This window comes from Chrysemys picta, chromosome 3 (genome assembly GCF_011386835.1).
Source record: "Chrysemys picta bellii isolate R12L10 chromosome 3, ASM1138683v2, whole genome shotgun sequence".
Taxonomy (NCBI): Eukaryota; Metazoa; Chordata; order Testudines; family Emydidae; genus Chrysemys; species Chrysemys picta.
Window position 1 is genome coordinate 117445517 of NC_088793.1, and position 26517 is coordinate 117472033.

At 44.7% G+C, this 26517-nt stretch overlaps 2 protein-coding genes across 5 annotated transcripts in view; one reads left to right on the forward strand and one right to left on the reverse strand.

Annotated features, from left to right (window-relative positions):
* The window catches only part of TIAM2 (TIAM Rac1 associated GEF 2), a 235778-nt gene that overhangs the window by 49974 nt on the left and 159287 nt on the right, over positions 1-26517 (forward strand). The gene's annotated exons all lie outside the window — the stretch shown is intronic.
* On the reverse strand, positions 23188-25465 carry LOC135982386 (uncharacterized). Its single transcript, XM_065588866.1, has 2 exons — positions 24752-25465; positions 23188-23757 (listed from the first exon to the last, which is right to left on the reverse strand). The coding sequence occupies exons 1-2, from the start codon at positions 25326-25328 to the stop codon at positions 23282-23284; spliced, it is 1053 nt and encodes a 350-aa protein (XP_065444938.1). The 5' UTR covers positions 25329-25465; the 3' UTR covers positions 23188-23281.

Here is a 26517-nt window from a genome sequence, read left to right on the forward strand (position 1 = left end):
CCTCTGCCTGACTGGAGTGAGCCCTTTTTATAGTATCAGCGGGCTTAATTAGAGTCAGGTGGTCACATTAGCTTAATGGCCTCACCTGACTCTTTGCAGGTTAATTGGAGTCAGCTGTTCTCATTAGCCTGGAGCAGCCCCTGCTCTGGTCAGTCAGGGAACAGAAAACTGTTAATCAAGTGCCCGGTATATCTGCCTTCTGCTATTCTGCTGTACCCAACTGGCCTGGGTCTATCACAGTGCCTACATTTTAACTCCCCATCCCCATTGTAGCTTGAGATCATTCTCATGACCCATTCTTCCACCACAATACAGCTCATCTCTGTCTGCCTGGACCATGAGCAGGGAAAGCTTAACTAAAGAAGACCAGTGAAAAGTTGGGCATGCCAGACACAGTTCTAATGCTACAAGCCTCCGGGGAAAGAAAAAATGAGTCCTCTCTTCTCTGTTATGTATTTGGTCTGATATTTGCGCAATAGTGCTCCTTGCAAAGTATTGTAGTAAAAATTGCAGACTTGAACCCTTCTCTTCTGGAATTCTCAAGAAGCAGCCCTCTGCCCATAGAGGAAGTATAAGAGGAATACTCATGTGTTTGTTCCCCAGGACAGTGTTTTATTTTAGCCCACTGGTTAGATGGTTGGCTTCCCGCTTGAGTTTTAACCTTATCAACAAGATATGAAAATGCCTGTTTGAAACCCTGAGAGTTGCCCCTTTGTATCTGCTCACACAGAAGATACATTACAACAAGGAAAGTTAAGGCAATAGCAGGTCTCTCATTTCCACTCCCTTCCTGCAACTTTCTCTCTAGAATTCTAAGGCCCTGATCTCTCTTCTTTACTGAAGCATGATCTCCTTTCCAGCTCTGTCCAGATAGGTCCCTTCCCAGCTTTTCCTCCAACCTTATGATAAAAAATAAATATGGATGTGCCCTCAATGTTCACAGAGTCCTACTTAACCTTTAGAAAACTGGAGTCTTTATTTTCTCTTTGTAGGGACATAAACAAATTCATAATGCTAACTTTGTAAAATACACGCAATTCTATATTGCCAAGGCGCATAAGCAGACAGGACTGGTAAAGATTAATGCCTGGTAAAGATTGATTTATTACACATTCCACTTAGTCTCGATTTTCTTCATGGGCAGAAAGAGATGATTCCTCAGTCAGGGCATAATGTGAGGTCAGCCCCCAACTTCTCTAGGCGCTGAAGATTGCTGTTGCTTTAACTTCTGCATTCTTTGGCCTTTAGGGCCTTCTACGCCAAGTGCAGTAGGTCCCGCCTCATCCTCTCAGGCGGCTTGCCCTGCTTATGATGTTTTTGGACACACAATCTTAGTTACTCAGCAGGAGGATGCCAATGGGAGACATTAATCAGATGGGACTGTATAGCTGTGGCATTTAATTTCCTTCCCCTCTCTATTATTGTTCTTTAATGTGGCCCATGTTTTAAGAATTGGGGAGTGCGGAGGTGTTGTAGCAATGATTAAGTGAAATTTTTTCAGATTCTTGAAAACATGAACAACTGATTTAGAAACTAGGAAGTGTAATATTTGTAGATAAGCTTTACTGAATACAGCTGAAATTTCTGTGGAAATCTATAAGGATTTTAAAAGATCCTTTTTTAAAAAAAACACTACAATATTCAAGACACACCTTCTCTGTATTTTAGCCTCCGGTAGAGTGAGTGAGTGTGTGTGTGTGTGTGTGTGTGTGTGTGTGTGTGTTTTCTAACTTTCAGTTGTGCAACAGATTATAAAGTTAAAGAAGGCAGTGATGTGATCTTCGATATGAATGACCCAGACAAATAAACAGGCTTGTGGATGTTGAGTATATCGCTTCACAATGGATTGCATATTCTTCACTGATACACTCAGAGAGTCTCCAAAGAGTTTCTTTCTAAAGTTGTATAAAAACTCCAGGGGCATTAACTCCAAAAGACGCATGATTGTGTCTCATTCTCTATGATTATGCTATTTTTGTGCCTTTTTAATTTTTGTTGTTGTGAATGAATGTAATGCTCATTGTTCAGATTTGAATGCTCCTTGGGGCCGGGGCTATATTTGCTTCTGTCTTGTACAGCACGAAGCATGTTGTTGGCATTTAACAAGTACGAATAAGTGAGGGACTAACAGCTGTTGGTGGAGTCAGGCATACTATGGCCAGGCAATCAGCCCTCTTTCTTACCTGGTTTTGCCAAATCACCTCATTTCTAACCATTAATCCAGACCTATTGATCTAGAGTCATACATTCCAAGGCCAGAAGGGACCACTGCGATCATCTAGTCTAATCTCCTGTATAACGCAGGCCATAGGACTTCCCTAAATTAATGCATATCTCTTAGAAAAACATCAAATCTTGATTTTAAAATTTCCAGTGATGAAGAATCCACTGCAACCTTTAGTAAGTTGTTCCAATGGTTACTACCCTCACTTGTAAAAGTTTGCACCTTAAATTGAAAATGTTAAAATTCTGTACCTATCTTGACGTTTTGTAATGTAACAAATAGGGGACTGGGATAAAATTGCCAACTAACTTTATTTTGTGACCAGTACCAGAATTTGAACTCCGGTCTATAATTGTGGAAAACAAATGAAATCATTTTCTGCAGCACTTGCCTTCCCTCTCCTGCCATAAATTGCTCTCTGCCTGATTGCAAAACAAACAAACAACCCCCCCACCCACACAAAAACAACAACCCTGAATCCCCCACAAAATAAAAACACAACAGTGACCTAAAAGAAGCAGAGTTAACTTCAGGCTGACATTCAGGAAAGCAGATTCAAAAAGTTTAGTGCTCAAACTGGTTGCATAAAGCTCTGATTCATCATTGTACATGGGATAAGTCATTGCAAAGCTGGACTTTAATGCTGCACAATAAATGATCATTTAACTATTCTAGTAAATAGCAAGTGAATTAGTTCTGCTGAGTTCTGTTTAGTTGGGACTCCAGCCATTCAAAAGGGGGGGGGGGGAAGGGTGTGGTCCAAAAATGACTGAGGTGTAAAGAAAACTAAATCAAATAAGTCATTTTAGTACTGAACCTTCAGCTGCTTATGATCTTTGGGAGAGGGCAGGAATTGGATAAAAGATAAAGGAAATGGTAAAAGATGACTAAAAATAACCTTAGTTATTGTTTTATATTAAAAGTTTATCTACCCTTCTCTGACAGATGAGTTGGCACAATGGGTGAAATCCTGGCTCCACTGAATGGGAGGTTTGCCATTGAAATCAGTGGAGCCAGGATTTCACGTATAGTATTTTCAGATTGGTAAGAGTTTATAGTGTGTGTGAGATTTCTAAGTAATTGGGCAAGGGTTAAATGTCTCAACTGTCTATCCTCCACCTGAAGAAAATTATGCTTATTTTTACAGTGTGACCATTTTGCAAAACTTCCATTTTTTTTCCAAACGAAAAGGAGTTTCTGCTGGCAGACTCTGTCCTTTGCTTATGACAAAATCTTTCATAACTATGCTGGTGAAAGTATATTATGTTTGTTTTTTCCCCTGTAAAACTGTCCAACAGCCAAAACTTGACAGTTTCATTTTACATCTGAATTTTTCTTATTCTCTATTGGCTTTAAAGGAAGCTGGGGTTTAAACACTGACAAAATGCACATAACTATTTTTAGGAATAGTTTATTATATGGGACTTGCTTCACCACTGTAGTACTTTGCCATTTAGATAAAATAATATTTGAGGATTACACAACCACTGTAACATGCATGTCAAGTATCAGAGGGGTAGCCGTGTTAGTCTGAATCTGTAACATGCGATGTCTCTCTTTAATTCCACTGAAGTCCATGGTACAACTTCATATGACTTTAGGAGGCACATATTTGGGCCCAAAAGAGGAACAGGCACAGTATAGCTATTAATGCTGTCCCAAACAATTGTGGATGCTGCAATGTATTACTCTATTCTTAAACAAAAAAATTCATTACGAAATAGTTAAGGTATAAAGTGTATATCCACTGAATCTATCCAAAGCCCAGCAATTGTGTTATAATTTTCATAGAAGTGTCAAATTTTGAAAATAAGTTGAAGGATGCATTTACTTCACTCGTGTCACATATCACTTTTTTACTTATGATCACTCTATGTAATATCAAATAACAGATTGCTTTGAGATTATTGGAAAATTATTCTTTGAATAAGGAACTGGATTCTGTAATCTCTTAACTCTTTATTTGGTATAATTTTGAATGTAGTAGGAGGCAACATTAAGGTTGGATGGGTAATAGTGAGTGATTAATGACCGTGCAGCAGGGGGAAATTGGCTGGGTATCTTAACCTGTCACTTCTACATTTTCTAGCATTTTTTTTAAAGTGAAATTTTTGTAAATAAAGTGTAATGCTTTTTGGAAGACCCCACTGAAATGGATGCAACATGTGTTGTGTGTTTTTTGTTTTTGTTTTTTTTTAAATGAGTGCTGAAAGTTTGTTAGGTTGATTTACTAGTTCTGCAGGAGTCAGGAGCCCTGCTCAGAGAGATCTTATGATGCCTACTCATCTGCTAGATATTAGCAAGTCCAACTGAGACTTCATTATCTCTACACATCTATTGTATTTTGTCATAACTAGGATCTCAAAGATTCATAGGCTTTAAAGTCCGAAGGGACCATCATGATCATCTAGTCTGACCTCCCGCACATTGCAGGCCACAGCACTTCACCCACTCCTCACATACACCCTAACCTCTGACTGAGTTACTGAAGTCCTCAGATCATGGTTTAAAGACTTCAAGTTACAGGGAATTCACCATTTACACTAGTTTAAACCTGCAAGTGACCTGTGCCCCCTGCTGCTAAGGAAGGCAAAAACCCACCAGGGTCTCTGCCAATCTGACCTGGGGGAAAATTCCTTCCCAACCCCAAATATAGTGATCAGTTAGACCCTGAGCATGTGGGCAAGACCCACCAGGCAGATACCTCAGAAAGAATTACACTGCTCTACAGCCAAAATGCTTCTGAAATAAATGTAGTCAAACTTTACTAATTCTGGGTCACTGAGAACGAAAATGATGCTTAAAATTGTTGATTGTCTCTAGTTTTCAAGATATGCTATTGGGTCAGTATATATGACCCTTGAATTGGGAATGGCGGAGGATAAGTGAGTTATAAAGGGAAGGGATCACAATTTAAACCAGAAATGACTAAAATACATCTTTGACTGGATCTATGAATAAATCTATGACTGGGTTTGGACAGTACTTGCTTTTTAGGCAAAGCAATCAATGATGCAATCTGAAGCTGGTATTGCGTCATACATGATATGAATTGCATCATGTCATTCCTAGAAGTCATGGATGATGTAATCATAACAAAGCTTACATCACTCTGCTGAACAAATTGCCCTATATCAGCTCTAGAAATCATACAGTGTCGTGCTCTCTTATTTGTCAGTGTTTGATTTTGCAAAGGGACACATTTCTGTTTAGCCAAAGTGAGCAGAGATGCCTCGTACTTGTGTGAATAGTGCAGATAACTTCTGCTATGTTTGTGATGAAGTGACTTTTGCATCACAAAAGCTCAGTATAACCACTATGGTTAAGAAAGCCTATCACCTTTATTTTGGCTGCAAAATTGGAGATCAGGACAAGAGGTGGGCCCCACACATATGCTGCAACACCTGTGCAACAAATCTTCACCAGTGGTTGAACAGGAAAAGGAAATCTATGCCTTTTGCAGTTCCAATGATTTGGAGAGAGCCAACAGATCATACCAGCAATTGTTAGTTCTGCATGGTGCCTCCAGTTGGAAAGGTGTGTCAAAGAAGAAAAAGTGGACTGTGCATTATCCAAACATTCCATCAGCTATACGCCCAGTACCCCACGGAGAAGGACTGCCGGTTCCTGATGCACCAGAATCATTCTCACTTGAGTCAGACGAGGAAGAGGATGAAACTTCTGGTCCTGAACCATCAATGTCACAGGACTCACATTTTCTCCCATCCTCCTCCTCTGAACCACACCTCCTAACACAAGGTGAACTGAATGACCTTGTCAGGGATTTGGAACTACCCAAGAGTAAGGCAGAGCTGTTGGGCTCCAGACTACAGCAGTGGAATCTCCTGGCAGGTGACGTTAGGGTTTCCATGTTCCGTGACTGTCAAAAGGATCTTGTCCCATTCTTCTTCATGGAAGGTGATCTTGTAGCCTGCAACAACATTGATGGTGTGATGGCAGCCCTCAACATCGTTCACGATCCAGATGAGTGGAGACTGTTCATTGATTCATCAAAGATGAGTCTTAAAGCTGTTTTACTGCATAATGGCAATGTTTTGCCATCAATTCCAGTTGGTCATGCAGTCCATATGAAGGAAACCTATGACAACATGAAACAACTTTTGAGGTGCATAAACTATGACCAACATCAGTGGCAGCTTTGTGGCGATTTGAAGATTGTTGCCCTCTTGCTTGGTCTGCAGACTGGATACACAAAGTACTGCTGTTTTCTCTGCGAATGGGATAGTCGTGCAAGAGATTCCCACTACATCAAGAAAGATTGGCCACTCCGACCGTCATTGGAGCCTGGGAGGAAAAGTGTTCAGCATCCACCACTTGTTGAATCAAGGACGATTTTGTTACCACCCTTACACATCAAGCTGGGTCTGATGAAGAAGTTTGTCAAGGCCATTGACAAAACACAAGCAGCTTTCAAGTACCTCCGTGGAAAATTTCCAAGGTTAAGTGAAGCTAAGATAAAGGAAGGTGTCTTTATTGGTCCTCAGATTCGTGAACTTCTTCGAGATGATGCATTTGACCATGCACTGCGTGGCAAGGAAAAGACGGCATGGAAAGCCTTCCAGTTAGTGGCAATAAATTTTCTCGGAAACAACAAGGCAGACAGCTACAGGTTGTTGGTGGAAAACCTCCTCAAGGTATACAAAAGCCTTGGTTGCAACATGTCACTAAAGATACATTTTTTGCACTCTCATCTAGATTTTTTTTCCCACCGAACTGCGTAGCAGTGAGCGACGAGCACGGCGAGCGATTTCACCAGGACATTGCAACAATGGAGAAACGCTATCAGGGCAAATGGAGCCCATCAATGCTTGCAGACTATTGCTGGACAGTGACAAGAGATGCTCCATTTAAAGAATACAAGAGACAAGCCAAGAAGCGCCGAGTAGACACTGAATAGGACTAAACTATGTACATAATAGTTTTTTGCCTTTTTGTTTCATAATAAATTTTATTTATATAACCGTTTTGCTGATTTTTAAAGTGTTCCATAAACGGGACAGGTGAAATATTATCATGTAAAGCAACCATAAACACATGAAAAGACCTAGGTTTACAATTTATGATTAAAACTCTACTATCTACACAATATACATAGACATAAAATGTAAAAACTTAAATATCTTAGAAACAGTAGCCAATCAGTTGTTTTAATTGTCATTTGAATTCAGCACATCAAAATACATAATAAATACATTTTATCTCTGAAGCAGACGACTTCTCAAAAATTGTAGACCAGTGTTATCGGTAGTAATTCAGAGCCCTCCCCATCTAGTGTCCTGTCTCCAGCAGTTGGGGATTTTTGCTACTGTCAGTGGCCAATGGACCACACACATGCCATCGTAGGCAGTCCCATCATACCATCCCCTCCATACATTTACTGAGATCAGTCTTGAAGCCAGTTAGGTTTTTTTGCCCCAACTGGTCCCCTTGGAAGGCTGTTCCAGAATTTCACTCCTCTGATTGTTAGAAATCATGATCTCCCTGGGGCAGGAACTGAATTTCTACCATATGTCTGTGCCAGTTCCCAGCAGTGCATGTACTCTTCCCCCAGCTGCCATTCCAGGTCCCCTGTATACATGCGCTTCTCTGTGTTCCAGGAGTCTGCTGTCCCCTCCTTTATTTCTCCCTGTAGAGTCAGTTTATTTGAGTGTTGAAGGATCATAAGTTCCAGATTTAAACTTTTCATTATAATCTGTCACAACCAGTCAGCATGACAAAAGGGGATTTTACATTACATTTGTATTCTTTCTCTCATTTCTGACATGAATGGGCAGTTTAATAGTCTCCTATTCAGGAAAGCATCCTGATTCAAGAAGGGCGCTTAAGTGTGTGCTTAAAATTAAGCATCTGGTTAAATGTTTTCATGAATTGGGGCTTTAATGAATCGCAGTTTAAAAACACATTTGTGTTTTAGTATTCTTACAGTTCAGTGAATAAATGGTTAATAACCAGTAAAGAATATGGCCAAGTGGCAGGTTGCCAGTTACTCCATATCACATTGTTCGGTTCATTTCTTCACCATCACAGGGCCCAGATACCATGCTGTGAAAGGTGGGTCCCCCCCCCAGCCCCCCCCCCCCGCCCCCCCCCCCGCTTCCCCTCCTTGGCAGCAGCATCTGGCTCTTTGACAGACTCAGCAGGATTTTGTACTGGCAACTTGGGAGCTGCCCGTAGGCCGTCTGTGCTGTTTTGTTATCTGGATGGCTTTTTCCTTTGATAGCTCACCGTTTCTGAAGAATCTACATGTTATTGAAATGGCTTAAGTAATATGCATCATAGCACTGTCCTGGAGAATGACTTACCATATAATAGAAAAATATTTGGCCTATGGTCTGGTCTTGTCTCCTAACATTGTACTGCTAGAAATAGAAAATGAACAGCTGATGGAACAAACAAAATAGTTTAAGCATTGGTATAATTGGTTCAAATAGATCTTTTTGTTTTTGAAATTTTTTTTGGCAAAGAATTTGGATTTTAGTTACGGTATCAGTTCTTTTATGTGTTTTTTTTTTTTTAAGAAATTGTAATTTTTTTCTTTCTACCTTTGTCCTCTTTCACTTCTCTTTTAACATAACGTGAGATTAGATTCATGTAATACTAAATAATGATTACTATTATGATAAATACTGATTTATTTATCCGGACTAGGTATAGTCCATTAAAATATTTTGTGTGTGTGTGTATGTGTTTTTTATATATATATATATATATATATATATATATATATGCGCTTCTTGACTAGTGCAAAATCCTACAGGATTTTGTACTAGTCAAGAAGCCGTTTAGAGAGATTAGGATGAAGGCTGTGGCATTACACAAAGCTTTATTATTCATAGAAATTGGAGGAGGAAAATACAGTATTTCATTTCTGAGCTTTCAGAAGGAGCTGTAAGGTTTGCAAATGTGAAAATCCAGGAGACGGAAGTGGACTTCCCAAGTGCTTTCAACTTCACGGGAAGAATAATATAAATGAGTGATTTATAACACTGTGTGTTTGTTTCTAAAAAACAAAACAAAACATTGTTTGATGCTCTTACATTTATAATTATAATGCCAGAAGTGACCATTGTGATCAGTTCTCCATCATCTGGGCCAATGGACTTCCCTGAATTAACTCCTGTTTGAACTAGAGCATATCTTTTAGAAAAACATCCAAATTTGATTTAATTTTTTCCCCCTACTGATGGAGAATCCACTACAGCTCTTTGCAAGTTGTTCCAATGGATAATTACCCTCACTGTTTAAAAATGTGCTCCTCTTAATAGGCATTAATACAGTGTACTACTTGTCTGGATCACCCCTCTAACAGCATAATATAACAGAACAATTTGGTGTTGTTTTATGTGATATTGGAAGATAACTTTTTTCCACCCACAGCTAATATTTCCTCCTCCTGTGAGATTAGTGTTTGGCCTAGTAGATAGGTCACTGAATTGGAACTCGGGAGACTAGAGTTCTAATCCCAGCTCTGCTATTGCTTTGCTGGGTGACTTTGGGCAAGTCACTCTACCTCTATGCCTTAGTTTCCCCATCTCTAAAATTTGGATACTGATATACACTTGCTTTGTAAGGCACTTTGAGTTCTACAGTGAAAGCTGTACAGTTCTACAATGAAAGATATTGGCATACTTTCTGATCTCAGTCATACCAGTGTAAATCTGAAGTACTCTTACTGCATGAAGTCCTAGCCCCGTGGAAGTCAATGGGAGTTTTGCAATTGACATCACTGGCCGGAATTTCACCCATTGATTTTAGTAGTTACCTCAGATTTATACCAGTGCAGCTGAGATCCGAATCTGTCCCCATTATTGCTAAATACTACCTACTGCAATGGCGTAGCCTGTTCCAGTGCTGGACTCAGTCTCTCGACAGGCACACAAATGGCAGGGTCCATAACTACTAATTGTATCATGCCCCATTCAGAAACACCAGTGGTTTGCACAAGTAAATGGTTTACTACCTACAGGTAGTTTATTTTATTTTTATGTGAAGGTTCTTGCGTTCTGATCGGAATGAATCCTCTGGCTTTTCTGTCACTTCTGTGGGGGGAGATTTTCTGCTCCCAAATTTATGAACACTGCTATTGCACTTGACTGGCATATTTTATTTTTTTTTATTCTAAAAAGAATAATATTCTTAACCACTACACTTTTATAAGGTTTTATAGTTTTGCAGGCAAATCCTCGCAAACAAAAGTAAAATCAATGCCCTTACTAAAATGCTTGATCCATATTTCTTAATTAGCAATAGACTGTGATGAATTTACTAGTTAGAGATGAACACAGTTACTGTAGGCAAGAAGTCTGAAATGAGGATAGAAATGTGTTTAAAGGATGCTTTGTCATTTTATTGATTTCTGTAATCTCATTCTATATACAGAAACAGGCCAAAAGTTGTTGTGTAATTTTTCAGCTTTGAAATTAAATAAATTAAGGACAGGTATGCATTACAGACTGTCAGTATAACGAAGTTGCTCTGGGGTGTGAAAAATTCACATCCCTGAGTGACAGTGTTATACTGACCTTAGCCCCTCTGTGGACAGTGCTATGAAGGTCTTCTGTCGACATAGCTACTGCCTCTCATGGAGGTGGATTAACTACACCAACAGGAGAGCTCTCTCTCCCATTAGCTTAGGACAGAGGTGGCCAAACTACGGCCCAGGGGCCACATCCGGCCCTCCAGATGTTTTAATCTGGCTCTCGAGCTCCCGCTGGGGCATGTGATACATGAAGGGGGAGGAGTAGCTCCCTCCCCCTTCATGTATCACAGATGTTTACCCAGGGTATTTTATAAAGGAGTGATGGTAGGCTGTTTTTATTCATATTTCTGATTCTTTTGAATTGCTCCTTAATTCTGTTTTACGCTTGCCTTGTTCTGGCACTCCAGCCTGGGAGTGGGGTCGGGGTCTTGTCCCACTCCACCCGGCTTCTGGAAGCAGTGGCACATCTCCACTCCAGCTCCTATGCATAGGGGCAGCCAGGTGGCTCCGCACGCTGTCCCCACCCCAAGCTTTGCCCCCGCAGCTCCCATTGGCCAGGAACCTCAGCCAGTGGGAGCTGTAGGGGCGGTGCCTGTGCACAGGGCAGCGTGCAGCGCTGCCTGGCTGCGCCTCCGCCTAGAAGCTGGAGGGGGGACATGCCGCTGTTTCTGGGAGCTGCCTGAGGTAAGTGCTGCCCGGAGCCTGCCCCTCTGATCCCTTCATGTGCCCCAAACCTGATCTCCCTCCCGCTCTCCTCCCCTCGGTCCCAGCCCAGAGCACCCTTCTGCACCTCCAACTCCTCATCCCCAGCCCCACCCCGGAGCCTGCACCCCCAGCCGGAGCCCTCACAACCTCCTGCACCCTAACCCCAATTTTGTGAGCATTCATGGCCCGCCATACGATTTCCATACCCAGATGTGGCCCTTGGGCCAAAAAGTTTGCCCACCCCTGGCTTAGGAGCATCTTCACTGAAGCACTAAAGCAGTGCAGCTGTACCAATGCATCTGCACTGATGCAGCATTTTAAGTGTAGACCTGCCCTAAGAAGTTATTTTTTATTTAGAATAATTTCTCCTATTGCAGTTTACAACACGATACTGTGAATGCAGTGATACATTAGTATATGATCTTTTTGCTCATTAATTTAGTCTCTTTGCTTTAACATAGAAGCCAGTTATCTGATTCTCACATACCTGCTTTTATAATTATTTTAACTGTTTTACATTTGTCATATTTTCACTTGGTCACAATAATATAATTTCTGATTTGCATGGTAAGTTGTTTGTTTTTGAGTAGCTATGAGCCACTCTGAAACATAATGGAGATTTAAAGAATGGGGAAAAGAAGGTGTTCTTTTGGAGTGACATGTTCCTTTCAGAACAGAGCAGCTCAAGATCTGTATATGATAAATTGTCCCTGCATAAGCCCATGTTCTCTACAATTACTGGAGTTTTCAGAAAAGCTTAAGTTTGTTAGGTGCCAAAATCCATCCCTTTGAATTTCCAATAGTGAAAGCCTAAAGAATACTCATGCCATTGTGCTTGGATTTTTGTGTTCTGTCCCTCTGACAAAGGTTCTCAGTCCTGTAAAGCACCAGTTTCCATGCTGATGAGCATAGATACATAAATTACATACAAAATACTACATAAAAAATGTTCAGGTTGCAAAGTCAAGTGCTCAAAACTCAGGAAATGCTGGAATAAAGTGTGTGTTGCAATAGATTTACAAAATTGTGGCAGCAAGTGTTCCCCCCACCCCCCCAGACTTATTGGAAAAAATGCCATATTTTTTAATTATAAAAACCTAATGTAAGTATAAGTCAGGGAGGCACAAGCCCAAATATAACATCAAATGGCTTCAAAGCTATGCAGTAAAAGGTGTGCCTGTTGTTTATTTTGAAATAATTGATTGTCCTCATTTTCTTTCAAATTGCTCCAAGTTCTTTGTTGCTTTTGCTGAGACTTGCTACAAATGTTTATATATATATATATATATATATATATATATATTTTTTTTTTTTGTTTGGTTTTGCACAGTTCTAAAGGTGGTTCTGGAGAATCTGACTGTAACAAGTACTATTGACTAGCTTAAGACGATTGTTAAGTGGGTATCAGAGTTCATCACCTTACTGTATATTCCTTTTTTTTTTTTTTTTTTGCTCATTGATCCATGTGTCCATCCAAAGGATGGAGGCATGTGTTTATGCTGCCTTTGAAGGCATGAAACTGCTGTTGCTCATTTTAGAGCTGGGTGCAAAGATTTAGTAGCTTTCAGATACTTTGGAAGCAGCACAGGCTTCATTCTCCCCTAAAGTGATTGTGTCACAGTGGTTCTGGAGTGCTACAGTTCAAATTATTCATAGGCTAGTTTTCTCAGAAATACTTTGACTTTAAAAAAAAAACAACTTACACACACATTTGGTTTGATGATCTGCTGATGTGCTTCATCCTGCTTCCATTAAAAAAAATCCCATTAACTTTAATGGTGGAAGATCAAGTCCCATATCCTTTACTTGTGTCTTATTTGTATAATAACTTTCGGTCCTTGCCCAGCCCACTTCTCAACATGGTACACTGTTTTAAAAAAAAAAAAAGTGACTTGCAAAGGGAAAAAATGTGTTTATCCTTATTTTTTCCCCTGTATGATGTATAAAGAAAGTATGAATGTTTTTTTAACTATTTATTTTAAAGGGTTTTTAGGTGTTTTTAAACATAATAAATAACAGGCTTTTTTTCTATCCTGTTTTTGATGGAGGACTTTATAGATGGCCGGAGAACTGGTGGAATTATGGCATCATAAAGTTTGCTTTAGAGCTCTTTTAAAATCAGAAAAAGGAAGAAGAGCTCTGTGTAAAGAAATTAGGAGTTTAGATAAAGCCAAATGACATGTGATCACAATGGAGCATGGAGACCTTTTTCGCCTTTCTCTTGAGACAGAGTATCTGTTTCTAATATGCGTCTTTCCTAGTGGAATACAGATTCCTTTTGTTTTTGTCTTTTTTGAGGCTGGATTTAGAGAGATGAAGAAACATGCCCTGAAAGTGATCACTTCCAGATAACAAAAATGCTGTGGCATGCAATGACAAAGCTGGCTTTCCCGTTCACAGGTTATTCTTCACTGATTATTATTTAATATAATCATAAATCAAGTGACTTACATTAATTATCATCACTTATTCAATGCATTATCTGTGCATGGTGCTTTACAACAATTAGAAGACACAGAGCCAAATTCTGCTCACAGATGCACCAGTGTAAATTCAGAACATTGATTTAGGTGGAATTACCTTGGATTTGTACCAATGTAATACAGATCAGAATCTAGCTCATATCCTTGTCTCGAGGAGCTTACAGTCTAAATTCAGCAGTATTCAAGTAATGGCAGACTATTGCGAGGTGGGGAGTTAAGGGAAGGAGAAAAGTCATAGCCAATTATAATCATATCCTTAATCTATTGAAATCAGATATTGGGCCTTACTGTCATCTCATTTACACTGCTTGTATGCTCCAGTTTAAATCCATTTACATCAATTTCAGTAATCCCTGATTTACAACAGGGCACGACTCGGTCACTCAAAGCCTTGAGCAAGGAATTTTCAATATAAAAAACCTTGAATATATTTTAGTTATGTAAATGAATTTTTTTTTAAAAGTGCCAAATTCACCAATACGTGGTAGCTGATTTTGTGCCACTCAAACAATGCAGAGTTTCCATAAACTTTGCATAACTCTTTGAAGTGGTCAGATTATTTGTATTGCCAGGGCAGTCCAAAGCAACTAAAATGGCGAATCTGGCCCATAATAATCAAAATAAGAAAAGAGGATGAATTTCAGCTAACTTACAGTAAACACAACCAAATCAGTACTGACTGCCTGGCTGTAGAAAACAGTTCAAACAAGAGGATGCTGTCTATAATAAGCTTGTTGTCATACTTGTCACTTCATCTTTTTTCACTTGACATTTTTATAGATTTTCAGATATTTGTTGCACAGCACAAACAGAATAAATATGTGACCACAACAGAAGTCTCCAAGTACACTGCACAACATGGACTCTGTCCTAAGTGCCCCCTCACCCAAAGCACGTATAGAAATTTGCAATCCAAGGAGGTAAACTGGAGAAAGCCCTCAGAAATCTGGGGGCGGAGGGGTGAGGGGGTTACTGACTATCCCATCTGGCTGTCTAGCAGCCACAAGCTTACTTGTCCTGAGTTCCCCTGTGGATCAGCGAGATCTGGTACGTTACACATACATGATTAAGACAAACTTTACCAGAAAATGCTAAAGACCAGGTCACAGAAGCCAAATGATGCAGAGCCATAAACATATTACAAAGAATGTTGATACTGATGTACATATTTCTACTAGATATGGTAACATGGCAGATGACCTTTTCTTTGTGGAATGACTGCTCAGCCATGACAGCCAGTGCACTAGACTAATTAACTTCCAAACTATAGTGTTACTGTGCAAGCTGCTTAAGATTTGTCCATGTCACCCGATGTCCGTAATTTAAGTGAATGAATTTTGGGTACCCTTGTCTGCAGGGGAGGAGGGTGCAGGGAATGGGAAAACCAGCAGGAAGATTTTGCTCAAAAGGGAGAGAGGAAAAGCTGCCAGGGTCACCTTTGCTCAGGAGGGTCGAGAAAGGGAGGGAGGAGAGAAGTGTATTTTCAGGAGGTTTAAAGTAAATGAGGAATATTTTTCAGGGTGTGGTGCCAGGTGTTAGTGAGGGATTAGGGGAGGAATGGAAAGAGAAGGTGATGGAGAAGAGTATCCAGCAGGGAGGCTAGAAAGTGCTCCCAAGAAAATCAGTACATGCTATAGATTATGTGATAGCATAATTAATGAAAAATCGTAAAGGTGCCTACCATAATATTTACCTGGATCTAAGGCCTGGTCTACACTACGAGTTTAGGTCGACTTTAGCAGCGTTAAATCAAATGAAGACTGGACACGTTCACACGACGAAGCCCTTTCTTTCAACTTAAGGGACCCTTTAAACCGGTTTCTTTACACCACCTTCGACGAGGGGATTAGCGATAAAATTGGCCTTAGCGGGTCGGAATTGGGGTGGCGTGGATGGAATTCGACGTTATTGGCCTCCGGGAGCTATCCCACAGTGCTTCATTGTGACTGCTCTGGACAGCACTCTCAACTCAGATGCACTAACCAGGTAGACAGGAAAAGCCCCGCGAACGTTTGAATTTCATTTCCTGTTTGCCCAGCGTGGAGAGCACAGGTGACCACGCAGAGCTCAACAGCACAGGTAACCGTGATGGAGTCCCAGGACCGCAAAAGAGCTCCAGCATGGACCGAACGGGAGGTATGGGATCTGCTCGCCATATGGGGAGATGAATCAGTGCTAGCTGAACTCCGTAGCAGTAAAAGAAATGGCAAAATATTAGAAAAGGTCTCCAAGGCCATGAAGGACAGAGGCCATAACAGGGACGCACAGCAGTGCCGCGTGAAAATTAAGGAGCTAAGGCAAGCCACCACAAAGCCAGAGAGGCAAACGGAAGGTCCGGGGCAGAGCCGCAAACATGCCGCTTCTACGCGGAGCTGCATGCCATGCTATTGGGTGCAGCCACCACTACCCCAACCGTGTGCTATGACTCCGTCACTGGAGAAACACACAGGGAAGAGGGTTTGGGGTACGAGGAAGAGGAGGATGAAGATAATGTAGATAGCTCACAGCAGCAAGGAAGCGGAGAAACCGGTTTCCCCAACAGCCAGGATATGTTTATCACCCTGGACCTGGTGCCAGTAACCCCCGAACTCACCCAAGGCGTGCTCCCAGACCCTGAGGGCACACAGGGGACCTCTGGTGAGTGTACCTTTGTAAATATTACACATGGTTTAAAAGCAAGCATGTTTAATGATTAATTTGCCCTGGCAATCACGGCCAGTACAGCTACTGGAAAAGTCTGTTAACGTGTATGGGGATGGAGCGGAAATCCTCCAGGGACATCTCCAGAAAGCTCTCCTTCATGTACTCCCAAAGCCTTTGCAAAAGGTTTCTGGGGAGGGCTGCCTTATCCCGTCCGCCATGGTAGGACACTTTACCACGCCAGGCCAGTAGCACGTAGTCTGGAATCATTGCATAACAAAGCATGGCAGCGTATGGTCCCGGTGTTTGCTGGCATGCAGACAACATCCATTCCTTATCGCTCTTTGTTATCCTCAGGAGAGTGATATCATTCACGGTCACCTAGTTGAAAAGGGGTGATTTTATTAAGGGGACATTCAGAGGTGCCCGTTCCTGCTCGGCTGAACAGAAATGTTCCCCGCTGTTAGCCACACGGTGGGGGGAGGGGTGAAGTGATCATCCCCGATAATTGGGTGTGTGGGGGGGAGGAGGGTTAGTTGGGTTTGTGCTGCATGTTAACCCGGGAACCGCAACCCCTCCTTTTACATTGCAAACCTATTTTAAATGGCCAACTCAATGGGTGCTTGGTATGGGAAATGAGGGCACTACTGTTTGAAACCATTCCCACATGTTAAGAAGGTTAAAAAAGCCAAAAGACTGTGGCTTACCATGGCTGCCTGCAAGCCGAATTCTGTTGCCTGGCACCGCGTCAGTGATCTCTCACACCAAACCGGCAGGCCCTCAATATAAGAGGAAAAATGCGACCTTGTCACAAAAGCACATGTGCTGTGTAATGTGAACAGCAAAATTTAACGTGAAAGAGTGTACCCATTGTTCTCTAAAATGTGTCTTTTTTTTAACCACCTCTCCCTTCTCCTCCACCAGCTGCAAATGTTTCTCCTTCACAGAGGCTAGTGAAGATCAGAAGGAGAAAACGGCAGACTCGGATGACATGTTCACGGAGCTCCAGATGTCCTCCCACACTGAAAGAGCACAGCCGAATGCGTGGAGGCAGTCAATGTCAGACTACAGAAAAGCACAGTATGAACGAGAGGAGAGGTGGTGGGCTGAATCGCGGGATGAGCAGAGCAAGTGGTGGGCTGAAGATGATAGGTGGCGTCAGCTTGCAGACAGAAGGCAAGAGTCGATGCTCCGGCTGCTGGAGCATCAAACTGATATGCTCCAGCGTATGGTTGAGCTGCCGGAAAGGCAGCAGGAGCAGAGACTGCCGCTACAGCCCCTGTGTAACCAACAGCCCTCCTCCCCAAATTCCATAGCCTCCTCACCCAGACGCCCAAGAACACGGTGGGGCGGGCCTCTGACCACCCAATCACTCCACCCCAGATGATTGCCCGAGCATCAGAAGGCTGATCTTCAATAAGAGTTAAAGTTTTAAACTGCAGTGTATCCTTTTCCTTCCCTCCTCCCCCACCCATCCCGGGCTACCTTGGCAATTATCCCCCTAGTTGTTTGATGAATTATTAAAGAATGCATGAATGTGAAGTAACAATGACTTTATTGCCTCTGCAAGCGGTGCTTGAAGTGGGGAGGGCAGGGTGGGGTGGCTGGTTTACAGGGAAGTAGAGTGAACCGGGTGCGGGGGTGGGGCGGAGGGTTCATCAAGGAGAAACAAACAGAAGTTTCACACCATAGCCTGGCCAGTCACAAAACTCGTTTTCAAAGCTTCTCTGATGCACACCGCCCCCTGCTGTGCTCTTCTAACCGCCCTGGTGTCTGGCTGCGCGTAATCAGCGGCCAGGCGATGTGCCTCAATCTCCCACCCTGCCATAAATGTCTCCCCCTTACTCTCACAGATATTGTGGAGCGCACAGCAAGCAGCAATAACAATGGGGATATTCTTTTCGCTGAGGTCTGAGCGAGTCAGTAAGCTGCGCCAGCGCGCTTTTAAACGTCCAAATGCACATTCCACCACCATTCGGCACTTGCTCAGCCTGTAGTTGAACAGGTCCTGACTACTGTCCAGGCTGCCTGTGTACAGCTTCATGAGCCATGGCATTAAGGGGTAGGCTGGGTCCCCAAGGATAACGATAGGCATTTCAACATCCCCAACGGTTATTTTCTGGTCCGGGAAGAAAGTCCCTTCCTCCAGCTTTCGAAACAGACCAGAGTGCCTGAAGACGCGAGCATCATGTACTTTTCCCGGTCATCCCACGTTGATATTGGTGAAACGTCCCTTGTGATCCACCAGGGCTTGCAGCAGCATTGACAAGTACCCCTTACGTACTCGGTGGCTTGGTGCTCCGGTGCCAAGATAGGGATATGGGTTCCGTATATCGTCCCACCACAGTTTGGGAGTCCCATTGCAGCAAAGCCATCCACTATGGCCTGCACGTTTCCCAGAGTCACTACCCTTGATATCAGCAGGTCTTTGATTGCCCAGGCAACATGGATCACAGCAGCCCCCACAGTAGATTTGCCCACTCTAAATTGATTCCCGACTGACCGGTAGCTGTCTGGCGTTGCAAGCTTCCGCAGGGCTATCACCACTCGCTTCTCAACTGTGAGGGCTGCTCTCATCCTGGTATTCTGGTGCTTCAGGGCAGGGGAAAGCAAGTCACAAAGTTCCATGAAAGTACCCTTACGCATGCGAAAGTTTCGCAGCCCTGGGAAGCATCCCGCACCTGCAGCATGATGCGGTCCCACCATTCTGTGCTTGTTTCCCGGGCCCAGAATCGGCGTTCCACGGCATGAACCTGCCCCAGTAACACCATGATTTGCACATTGCTTGGGCCTGTACTTTGTGAGAGGTCTATGTCCATATCAATTTCCTCATCACTCTCGTCGCCGCGCTGCAATCGCCTCCTCGGCTGGTCCTGGTTTTGCTTTGGCATGTCCTGGCTCTGCATATACTCCAGGACAATGCGCGTGGTGTTCATAGTGCTCATAATTGCCGCGGTGATCTGAGTGGGCTCCATGATCCCAGTGCTATGGCGACTGGTCTGAAAAAAGGCGGGAAACTAGTATCTGACGGAGGGAGGGAGGGAGGGGCGAGTGATGACATGGCGTACAGGTACAGGGAATTAAAATCAACAAAGGTGGCTGTGCATCAGGGAGAAACACAAACAAACAACTGTCACACAGAATGGCCCCCCCAAAGATTGAACTGAAAACCCTGGGTTTAGTAGGCCGTTGATTTCACGGAAGGAGGGGAAAGCAAATGAATACAGAACAAATCTATTTTTTACATCTTAAGCTGGCAGACGACGGTGCAGCATGACTGATAGCCCTCGGCATCTTCTGGGTGCTTGGCAGAAAATACTGGGCACTTGGCAGAAAATAGCATACTACGACTGATAGCCATCATCGTCAAGACAGTTCAATAGGACTGAGCATGTCTGCCCAAGTGCCCATGATTGATAGCCACTGCAGTACGATGACGACGGATACCAGTCGTAATATACAATCGTCTACCAAAAGGCAAGGGGCTGCTATTGTGTGCAATGCAGCCCCACGTCTGCCAGCCCCACGTCTGCCAGCACCCAGATCGCTGATGAAGGCTACCAGTCATACTGCACCGTCTACTGCCAAAAGGCAATTAACTGCTGCTGTGTAGCAATGCAGTACCACGTCTGCCGGCACCCAGAGGACATATGGTGACGGTGAGCTGAGCTGAGCGGGCTCCATGCTTGGCGTGGTATGTTGTCTGCACAGGTAACCCAGGTAAAAAGGCGTGAATCGATTGTCTGCCGTTGCTCTGATGGAGGGGGAGGTGCCTGACGACATGTACCCAGAACCCCTCGCGACACTGTTTTGCATCATTCAGGCATTGGGATCTCAACCCAGAATTCCAATGGGCGGCGGAGACTGCGGGAACTGTGGGATAGCTACCCATAGTGCAACGCTCCGGAAGTCGACGCTAGCCTCGGTACTGTGGACGCGGTCCGCCGACTTCATGCACTTAGAGCATTTTATGTGGGGACACACACAATCGACTGTATACAACCCATTTCTATAAAACCGGCTTCTATAAATTCGACCTAATTTCGTAGTGTAGACATACCCTAAGACTTAGTATGTCTGATAGTCAAATGGCTCATCGGTTCCCTCCCTGCCCTTGGTCACTGTCTCTCTTTACAACTAAAGCTTGCTCTGCCAGGATTGTTTACAAGAGTTCTTCCTAGGCCAAACTCTCTTAATATGGATAATAACCCATCTAGCCATAGGAATTGTTTGAATTTTAAATGTCTCCATTCCTTAGAGAGCGAGAACATGTGTCTGTAGGTGCAGATGTTTCTTATCTTCTCAGAAAGGAAACTAAGGCCTTGTCTACACTACGAGAGTAGTTCGATTTTACTTGCATCGAATTTTTGTAATCGATATTGCAAAGTCGAACGTGTGTGTCCACACTAAGGACAGTAATTCGACTTTGTGCGTCCACACTAACGGTGATAGCGTCGACATTCGAAGCGGTGCACTGTGGTCAGCTATCCCACAGTTCCCGCAGTCCCCTCTGCCCATTGGAATTCTGGGTGTAGCCGGCAATGCCTTCTGGGTAACAAAATGAGTCGAGGGTGCTTTTGGGAAACTGTCGTCATCCGTCCATCACTCCCGCCCTCCCTCCCTGAAAGCGCCGGCGGGAAAACAGTTCGCGCGCTTTTCCAGTCATTGACAGCGCGGACGCCACTGTACTCCGAGCATGGAGCCCGCTGCGACCATCGCTGCAGTTGTGGCCGCTCTCAACGTCTCGCAGCTTATCATAAAGGTTTCCCTGAGGCAGATGCAGAAAAGTCAGGCAAGGAGGCTACGGCACCGCGGTGATGTCCTGAAGTCTGAGAGTAGCACAGACCTGTCAGAAAGCAGGCGACCCAGCGCCGAGGACATCACAGTGGCAATGGGTCATGTTGATGCCGTGGAACGGCGATTCTGGGCACGGGAAACAAGCACTGAGTGGTGGGACCGCATAGTACTGCAGGTCTGGGATGAATCCCAGTGGCTGCGAAACTTTCGCATGCGGAAGGGAACTTTCCTGGAACTTTGTGAGTTGCTGTCCCCTGCCCTGAAGCGCAGTGACACCCGGTTGCGAGCTGCACTGAGTGTACAGAAGCGAGTGGCCATAGCCCTGTGGAAGCTTGCAACGCCAGACAGCTACCGGTCAGTCGCGAACCAGTTTGGGGTGGGCAAATCTACCGTGGGGGTTGTTGTGATGCAAGTAGCGAAGGCAATCGTTGATGTACTGCTGCCAAAGGTAGTGACCCTGGGAAACGTGGAGGCGATCATAGATGGCTTCGCAGCGATGGGATTCCCAAACTGCGGTGGGGCCATAGATGGAACTCACATCCCTATCCTGGCACCGGACCACCAGGCCACCCAGTACATTAACCGAAAGGGATACTTTTCCATGGTGCTGCAAGCACTGGTGGACCACAGGGGACGTTTTACCAACATCTACGTGGGATGGCCGGGCAAGGTTCATGACGCTCGTGTTTTCAGGAACTCTGGTCTGTTTAGACGGCTGCAACAAGGTATTTACTTCCCGGACCACAAAATAACTGTTGGGGATGTGGAGATGCCTATAGTCATCCTCGGGGACCCAGCCTACCCGCTAATGCCCTGGCTCATGAAGCCCTATACTGGCGCCCTGGACACTGAAAAAGAACTCTTCAACTACCGGCTGAGCAAGTGCAGAATGGTGGTGGAGTGTGCTTTTGGCCGTCTCAAGGGGAGATGGAGAAGCTTACTGACTCGCTGTGATCTCAGCGAAACCAATATCCCCATTGTTATAGCAGCTTGCTGTGTGCTCCACAATCTCTGTGAGAGCAAGGGGGAGACCTTTATGGCGGGGTGGGAGGTTGAGGAAAATAGCCTGGCTGGTGATTACTCACAGCCAGACAGCCGGGCGATTAGAAGAGACCAGCGGGAAGCGCTGTGCATCCGGGAGGCTTTGAAAGCAAAGTTCCTGAGTGAGCAGGGTAACCTGTGATTTTATAGTTTGTGTACTGAGAAGCTAAACCTGCCCCCGTTTCTTTACCCAGGTAATGTTGACTATCCTATCCAGTTACATACCCCCTTCACCCCCCCTCCAACACACGTGTCGAAATAAAAATAGTTCTACTTTGTTAAAGCACACCGTTTTCTTTAATACTGTTTTAGCGGGAATTTTTTAAAACTGGGACGCAGACTGTGGTGCGGGGCGGGTCTAGTGTTGTGATGCGAATGCAGCTTCTAAACTCAAGGATTGACAGGCTCCGCTGCGGTGGGATGCTTGTTTCAACGGAGCCTGTCACCCCTCCTGATCGGGACTGTGTGTATGGGAGGTCTATTTGACTTTGTGGCAGGGGGAGGACGGTTACAGATCCCATGCTGTGTGGCTCTGTGATCCTGTCTAAGGACCGGCGCTTAAGATCTGTAACTGCCCTCCCCCGCCACAAAGTCACAGAGCAACCCACCCCCCCCAACATTACATCAAAACAACCTCCCAGACTAACCGGGGCAACTAGTCACTGCATCACTGCACTGTGTATGTGCCCTGCTGCTGTGCCTGCCCCCGACTATGTACCCTGCCAAAGGAGACTGTCCTGTCCAATTTCCAACCCCCTTTCCCCTCCTCCTCCAAAAGAACATGATTGAAACAGTAGTTAACAGAAACGAATTTTTTATTATCAACTACACATGGCATTGGGAGGTGAAACTTGGACGTGGGCTTGTGTCAGGCGGGAAGGAAAGAACTTTTCAAATTTTGGGAAATGAGAGCCTTCTGCTACTAGAGCTCTCTGCAGGGGTGGAGTGAGAGTTAGCAGGGACTCTGCCGCCTCTCCTTCTTTGCACTTTGGGTGAGGTGGGTATGGGACTTGGTGGCGGGGGAGGGCGGTTAGAGATGGACTGCAGCGGGGCTCTGTCCTCCTGCCTCCGTTCCTGCAGAACATCCACAAGGCGCCGGAGTGTGTCCGTTTGCTCCCTCAGTAGTCCAAGCAGCGTTAGAGTCGCCTGCTGGTCTTCCTGCCGCCACCTCTCCTCCCGATCCATGTTGGCTTGGTGCATTCGGGTCAAGTTCTCCCGCCACTGGGTCTGCTGTGCTGCCTGGGCTTGGGAAGAGGCCATAAGCTCAGAGAACATGTCCTCCCGTGTCCTCTTCTTCCTACGCCTAATCCGCGCTAGCCTCTGGGAGTGTGATTCCAGGCTAGGTTGTGAGACAGTCGCAGACGGGGCTGTGGAAATGGGAAAAAGGGAGTGAATTCCTCTGAAAGATAAATGTAGTTGTGAACAAAGAACATAGTCTTTCTCTGTGAACAAGACCATGCACAGCACCTTTCACATGCGCACTCAGCACAAGGTCGAATTCTCGGCCTTCGCATTCTGTGCCTGGGGTCTTGAACAGCACATTTGAGAAGCGAGGCAGCACAACGGAATTTCTGTTGCAGGCAGACATGGTAAGCCGTACACTTGTGGCAGTTTAAAACTTTTATATTACCACTGGCCTCATTTCACATTTAAATCAATGTCAGTCCCTGCTGCCAGCAATCCGGCAAGCGGGAACTCTGCCCCTGTCCCACCCCCTCGCGGCTGTCCCCGGGAACGATCCCTTTCGGCTGCCCCTCTCCCGCCTCCACCGCGTGGCTGCAAACCAGCGGTGACAGTTCTGTAAAGGAACGGGAAAGCAGTCCCAACACTAACATTCCCCTACCTAATTAAAAGCAGGTCACCATGGCCGACATCACCCTGATGAGGATCTCCGAGAGCGACAAAGAGAGAATGCTCCGGGAAAGCCTCCAAAGACCAGGGCCGTATGCCGCCCTGCTGTGCAGAGCAATGATCCCCGAGTACCTGATAATCTCGTGGCGCGGCAACGTGTCGTACTTCGGAGGACCCAATAAGGCCGCTCTCCCCAAGAACCTCATGCAACGGCTTTCAAGTTACCTCCAGGAGAGCTTCATCGAGATGTCCCAGGAGGATTACTGCTCTATCCCCGCACATATAGACCGCATTTTACTGTAGCTGCAGTAGCAGGGAATACACAGTAGAGCGGCTTGTGCAGGACAATCACTGAAAACCGGACATTGCTAGATTTCTTTTCAAAACTTGCACTGCCCCTTACTAAACCGTTAAGCGCCTAGGCCACACTAATCATGAACAACCCATTCTTTTAATTGTTAATATTCCTGTTTTGTTAAAAATAAATGTTTAGATGTTTACAACACTTACTGGCTGATCCTTCACCAGATTCTGTGTCCGGGGTAATGGCTGGGGACGCTTCGTAGGGGATCTCTGTAAGGGTGATGAAGAGATCCTGGCTGTCGGGGAAATCAGCGTTGTGAGAGCTGCCAACTGCCTCGCCCTCCTCATCTCCTTCCTCATCTTCCCCGTCCCCTAACATGTCTGAGGAACCGGCCGTGGACAGTATCCCATCCTCAGAGTCCACGGTCACTGGTGGGGTAGTGGTGGCGGCAGCACCGAGGATGGAATGCAGTGCCTCGTAGAAACGGGATGTCTGGGGATGGGATCCGGAGCGTCCGTTTGCCTCTTTGGTCTTCTGGTAGCCTTGTCTCAGCTCCTTGATTTTCACGCGGCACTGCGTTGCATCCCGGCTGTATCCTCTCTCTGCCATGTCTTTAGAGATCTTCTCGTAGATCTTTGCATTCCTTCTTTTGGATCGCAGCTCGGAAAGCACGGACTCATCGCCCCACACAGCGATGAGATCCAAGACTTCACGATCAGTCCATGCTGGGGCTCTCTTTCTATTCACAGACTGCATGGCCATCACTGCTGGAGAGCTCTGCATCGTTGCCAGTGCTGCTGTGCTCGCCACGATGTCCAGACAGGAAATGAGATTCAAACTGGCCAGACAGGAAAAGGAATTCAAATTCAAATTTTCCCGGGGCTTTTCCTGTGTGGCTGGTCAGAGCATCCGAGCTCGCACTGCTGTCCAGAGCGTCAACAGAGTGGTGCACTGTGGGATAGCTCCCGGAGCTATTAGCGTCGATTTCCATCCACACCTAGCCTAATTCGACATGGCCATGTCGAATTTAGCGCTACTCCCCTCGTCGGGGAGGAGTACAGAAGTCGAATTAAAGAGACCTCTATGTCGAACTAAATAGCATCGCAGTGTGGACGGGTGCAGGGTTAATTCGATTTAACGGCGCTAACTTCGACATAAACGCCTAGTGTAGACCAGGCCTAAGGGAGTTACTTCAGAGAAGACAGGATGCCCTTTTCTGCAGTTTTTCATTTTCAATTACCGTTAAGAGGCGTAACTTGTAACAAAGGGAAAAGGGTTATTTCCAAGGAAAGGAGAAGCTGAAAATGTGTGAATTTGTTATTGGGATAAAAACTTCATATAGTGGCCTATGTCAGTGTACTTAGTGTGAGAGAAGGAGTTTGCCCATTTTGGCTGCAAGATTTTTCCCCAAAGAGGACTACTGATGTATTGTCCGAGTAAAAGATAAGCAATATGCTTCCTTGTTTTCTGCTTCTGATGCTTGGAGATCATGCACAACCCTGAGAGGAGAAAGGTGGAAAGCTGGTAATTGTGATACCATTACACATAGTGAAACTTTATAGACCGCACCCAGGGAAGGCCCTCTGCACAACTTAATCTGCCTGGCGGAGCTAGAGAGGTGGGCTGCCAATGGAGTAGCTGTATAGAGAAGCTTCTGCACCCCTTGCACCTGGAGAATGGGGACAAATTTTCATAATTTTTTCCATCAAACAGAGGGAGTCAAAGATGTTTCCTCCCCCCCGCACTTGAAGCTGATGTTCAAGTAACTGCTTAAGACTTGAAGTGATCTCAGGAAGCCCTGCAATATAAATGTCTCTTAGAATTCCTGTACAGTGCCGTTTCCTTCCCTTGGGGAGTCATTGTTCTGGTCTGTTTCATACTGGAAAGGATTTGTCTGGCATAGCTCTACTGCACAGAAACATGTTGCACTAAGGCATGATGTTTGAAGAAAATAATTCTACTTTTCCTATGG

Coding starts and splice junctions, on each gene's coding strand:
- LOC135982386 (XM_065588866.1), bottom strand. CDS start 25,328: ATGCAGAGCTCTCCAGCAGTGATGGCCATGCAGTCTGTGAATAGAAAG. Junction 23,758..24,751: donor ATCTGGTGAAGGATCAGCCA/GTAAGTGTTGTA, acceptor CCATTTCCACAG/CCCCGTCTGCGACTGTCTCA.